Genomic DNA, 4,720 nt, shown 5'->3' with positions numbered 1-4,720 from the left:
TAGATATCCTTGTGGCCTCAGCTAACTCACGCACTTTTAATCTTCTATCCTTCAACACCATATCGTGGATTTTATTGATGATTTCGGGCGTACTTGCTTCTATGGGCCTTCCTGAACGTGGTTCGTCACTTATTGATGTGCGACCACGCCATGAACTGAGTCCAATTCATTTTTTATCTCATATGGAGTTAAACCCTTTAAATGAAAATGTTTGATTACCGCTCTGAACTCGTTTTTTTTCATTTTTCTTAACGAACAATTTTTTTTTCAATTGGTTATAAAAACACGTAAACTCAGAAGATGTGGACTGTGTCTGCACCATATATCTAGTCGGGAGTGGTGCTGACTGAAAACAGATGATTTGGAGCGATTCGCGCGCCATCTGTTGGTCATTCTAAGGACTTATTGAACTACCCTCGTACATTGAAGTAAGTCTAATGCTGGTTCATAATAGAAAACTCGATTTTCAGAATGGACGGAATAGAAGACAAAAGCTTCATAAAAGAAGAAGCTATCATAAAAGAAGAAACTATCATAAAGGAAGAACTGGACCTAGATGCATGGGAATCGACGCAAGAAGAAGAAACAAATCGAGTGTTAAATTCTGGATCTCGATTCGATTTGCGCGAGAATCCTGAGAATGAGAGACGTGCCAGAAATACAGGAAAAGAATATATGAACCGCCAAGGACAACGGGTACCTGCCAGATCCATGAAAAACTCATGCACTGTATCATCCAGACAGCCATGTCATTTAGATTGTGCACGAAAATTAATCCCCGAAAACAGGAGAGAAAAGATCTTTCAGTATTTCTGGAATCTACCGGATCGTTTCAAAAAATATGAATTTATTTGTCGCCATGTTAGGTTGATCCAACCGAGGAAAAGGAAGTTAAATCCCTCGACTTCTAAAATGAGGAATTACAGCCGGTTCTATTTTTTGCCACTGGGTGGTAAATTAGTAAGAGTTTGCAGAACTACTTTCACTGCAACTTTAGACATCAATGAACAGTGGTTGAGTACAGCTTTTAAAAAATTTGGCCATCTCTCCTCTGGACTACAATTAGATGAAAGTGAGCTGGAGTTAGAAAATGTTGATCAGAATAGCACCGAAGAATTTGAAACTAAATTTTTGGTCGGTGAACCAGATCCTCTCGATATTGAACAGGCTAAAGATCCAGACAAAGATATCTTTGATCCAGATGAATCGTAAGTAATTCGAAATTTTTAACTTTACACCCTTTTCCCTTCTTTTCCCCTTTTTAAAATAATTCCTCGCTTTTTCCTCACCTTTTTTGAAGAAAATTTTCGTTTTTTTTTACTTAATTAAAAATCTTCATAAGAAAATTCAACTATTTTTTATTGGCAGTTAATTTTTAAAACTAAAAAGTCTTCTACTATTATATTGTATGGTTCGTTGAACATTCATTTTGTTGGTTGAAGATTTAGAATTTTAGTTGAAATTTCGTTGTTTTCTTGTTGTATAATTATTTTTTTTAACTCAAAATTTAACGACTTTGTTGAAAATTCAAATGAATAGTTAAAAAATTATTTTTTTTGAAGATTCATATTCTCAGGTTGGAAATTCAACTTTTTGTAGAAAATTCTTCTTTTTGGCTTGAAAATTCAAAAAATGGGTAGAAAATTCAACTACCTGATTGATTCTTGTACTACTTTATTAAACATTCATTTAAATGGTTGAAGATCGAACCATTTTATACTACAAATTTATCGTTTTAAGCTCAAAAATCAAAGTATTTGGTTCAAAGTTGAACTAACTTGATATAAATTAATTTTATTAGTTAATGATTTAATTTTTTTGTTGCAAATTCTTTTATTTTTTGAAAAATAATTTTTAAAACTGAAAGTTTAGCTATTCCATTTTTCAGTCAAAATTGATCCTTTTTATTTGCAAACATAATTATCTAGTTAAAAATGCATGTTTTCCGGTTGAAAATTCAACTTTTTTTTTAAGAAAATTCTTCTTTCTGTCTTACGAATTAAGAAAATTTATTAGAAATTTAACAATATGGTTGACTTTGAACTACTTTCTTTAAAACTTTTTTATTGAATGAAGATATAATTTGTTGGTCAAAAATTTTTTTTTATAGTTTTCTGTTTAAAATCCAACTAATAAATTTTTCATTGAAGATGCATCTGTTTTTAATAAAAATTCAACTGCTTAGTTGAAACTTGAACTTCTTTGTCAAAAATGAATTTATTGGTTGAAGATTGAACCATTTTATTGATACTTCATTTTTTTAAAAATGAGTTTTCTAAACTGAAAATTTAACTTTTCCATTTTATACTACAAATTTATCGTTTTTACTCAAAAATTAAAGTATTTGGTTCAAAGTTGAACTAACTTGATACAAATTAATCTTATTAGTTAATGATTTAATTTTTTTATTGCAAATTCTTTTATTTTTTGAAAAATAATTTTTAAAACGAAATTTAACTATTCCACTTTTAATTTAAAATTAATCCTTTTGAGTTGCAACACAACTATTTGGTTGAAAATTCATGTTTTCGGGTTATAAGTTCAACTGTTTTGTAGAAAATTCGTCTTTTTAGGTTAAAAATTTAACTTTTTTTGGTGAAAATTCGTCTTTTTGGGTTGAAAATTGAACAACTTGGTTTGAAATACTTTTGCTTGGTTAAAAATTAATCTATTTTGATAAGGATTTAACTGTTTTCTTTTTATTTGTAATTTTTGGTTAAATTTATCTGTTTTGTATTTAAAATTAAAATGTTTTTCATTAAAAATTGAATTTCTTGGTTGAGTTTTGGACCACTTTCTTAAAAATTCATTTTTTCAAATGAAAATTCAACTATTTCGATGAAAATACATGTTCTTTGTTTTAAAACTCAACTGCTTCGTTAAAAATTGAACTATTTAAAAAAAAATCATTTTGTTGAAAATAAACAAGTTTTCTTAAAAACACATTCTTTTCGTCAAAAATTCAATTTTTGTTTGAAAAATTCTTCTTCTTTGTTTGAAGATTTAGCTATTTGGTTAAAAATTCAAGTATTTTGTTGAAAATTTAACTATTTTCTTGAAAATTCGTCTTTTTAGATAATTAGTCCTTCAGGATTGAAAATAAATCTTTTTTGATAGAAAAGTTCTGGGTTGAAATTTTTGTTCTTAGTTGATTTTGATTTTTTTTTCGTTTCAAAATTAATTTTTTAACTGAATTTTTGGTTGAAAAGTGATCGTTTTTAGTTGAAAATGTAATTATTTTGGATAATGATTATTCTTTTTTCGATTAAAATTTAACATAGTTGGTTGGAACTTTAAATATTCTGTTAAAGATTTTTTTTTGTAAATTCACTTTTTCAACTGAAAATAATTTAAAATTTGTACTTGAAACTTCAACTAATCATTTGAAAAATGAACCATTTTGTTAAAAATGTAATGATTTTGTTGAAAATTTAAATTTTTGGTTAAAGACACATTCGTTTGGTCGAAAAATAATTCTTTTCCTAAAGATTTGAATTCTTTGCTTAAAGATTCAACTATTTGGTAAAAACTTCAAATATTTTGTTCAAAATTCAACTGTTTTGTTGATCATTCTTTTTTTTTAGATAACTCGTCCTTCAAGATTAAATTTTTTTTGTAGAAAATTAATCTTTCTTCGTTAAAATTTGAGCCACTTTTGAAAAAAATTAATTTTGTTGATTAAAGATTTAATTTTTGGTTGAAAATTTGTTTTTCTTTTTTTTTGGTTGAAAATTAATTTGTTAACTGGAAATTTAAATATTCTAGTTTTGGTTAAAAATATATCGTTTTCAGTTGAAAATTTAATTATTAAATTTTTCAATAATGATTCGTCTTTTTTCGATTAAAATTCAACTAGTTCATTGGTAGTTGAAAAACTTTGTGAAAAATTCTTTTTATTAGTTGAAGAATTAAACTATTTGATCAGAATGACTTATTTTGTTTAAAAATTAATTTTTGTAAACTTAAAATGTAACTGTTCCATTTTTGACTGAAACTTGAACTACATTGTGAAAAATTAATTTTATTGTTTGAAGATTAAACCATTTTGTAAAAAATTAATTTAGTTTGCAAATTAATTTTCTTAATTGAGAATTTAACTGTTCCATTTTTAGCTGAAAATTTATCCTTTTTAGCTGAAAATTCAACTGTTTGGTTGGAAAATAAGCTAATTTCTTAAAAATTTATTGCATCCTTTGAAGATTTGTCTTTTTTGTTGAAAATGATTTTTGTAAACTAACATAACTATTTGGTTAAAAATAAACTTTTTTGCTAAAAATTCATGTTTTCGGGTAGAAATTCAACTGCTTTGTTAAAAATTAATATGTTTTTATTGAGGATATAACTGTTTTCTTGAATTTTCGTCTTTTTTGGTTGACTTTAACTGATTTTATTTAACCCTAGAACGCCATACGTGGGTCTCAGAGACCCAGTGGCATTCTTCTAGACTATTTGACGCAACTAACTTAATTAACTGTTCACAAAAAAATGTTTGAAGTATTCTGACGCCATATAGTCACCTGGAGGCTTCGATAAAACATAACACTTTAAACGGCAGTGATAAGAATGTGTGCAAGGGTCTCTCAGACCCATGTGTGGCGTTTTGCGTTAATTTTTTTAAAGGTAAGTAGATTTTTTTACCTAATCGAAAGTTAATTAAGCACTTTATGAACTTTTATCAAGTATAAAGTTAGCAGTAATTAGTTTTAAAAAATGGAGTGCA

The 4,720-nt window shown here is 27.0% G+C and overlaps 1 protein-coding gene across 1 annotated transcript in view; it reads left to right on the top strand.

Annotated features, from left to right (window-relative positions):
- LOC117181351 overlaps nt 1-4,720 on the top strand; it is a 36,032-nt gene that overhangs the window by 5,116 nt on the left and 26,196 nt on the right. The window contains exon 2 of the mRNA XM_033373923.1: nt 471-1,208. Within this exon, the coding sequence (XP_033229814.1) occupies nt 472-1,208 (737 nt within the window). The 5' untranslated portion in view covers nt 471. The remainder of the gene's footprint in view (nt 1-470; nt 1,209-4,720) is intronic.

This window comes from Belonocnema kinseyi, chromosome 10, assembly GCF_010883055.1.
Source record: "Belonocnema kinseyi isolate 2016_QV_RU_SX_M_011 chromosome 10, B_treatae_v1, whole genome shotgun sequence".
Classification (NCBI taxonomy): Eukaryota; Metazoa; Arthropoda; class Insecta; order Hymenoptera; family Cynipidae; genus Belonocnema; species Belonocnema kinseyi.
The sequence above is the reverse complement of the archived record's forward strand: the minus strand, read 5'-3'. Positions and strand labels throughout refer to the sequence as shown.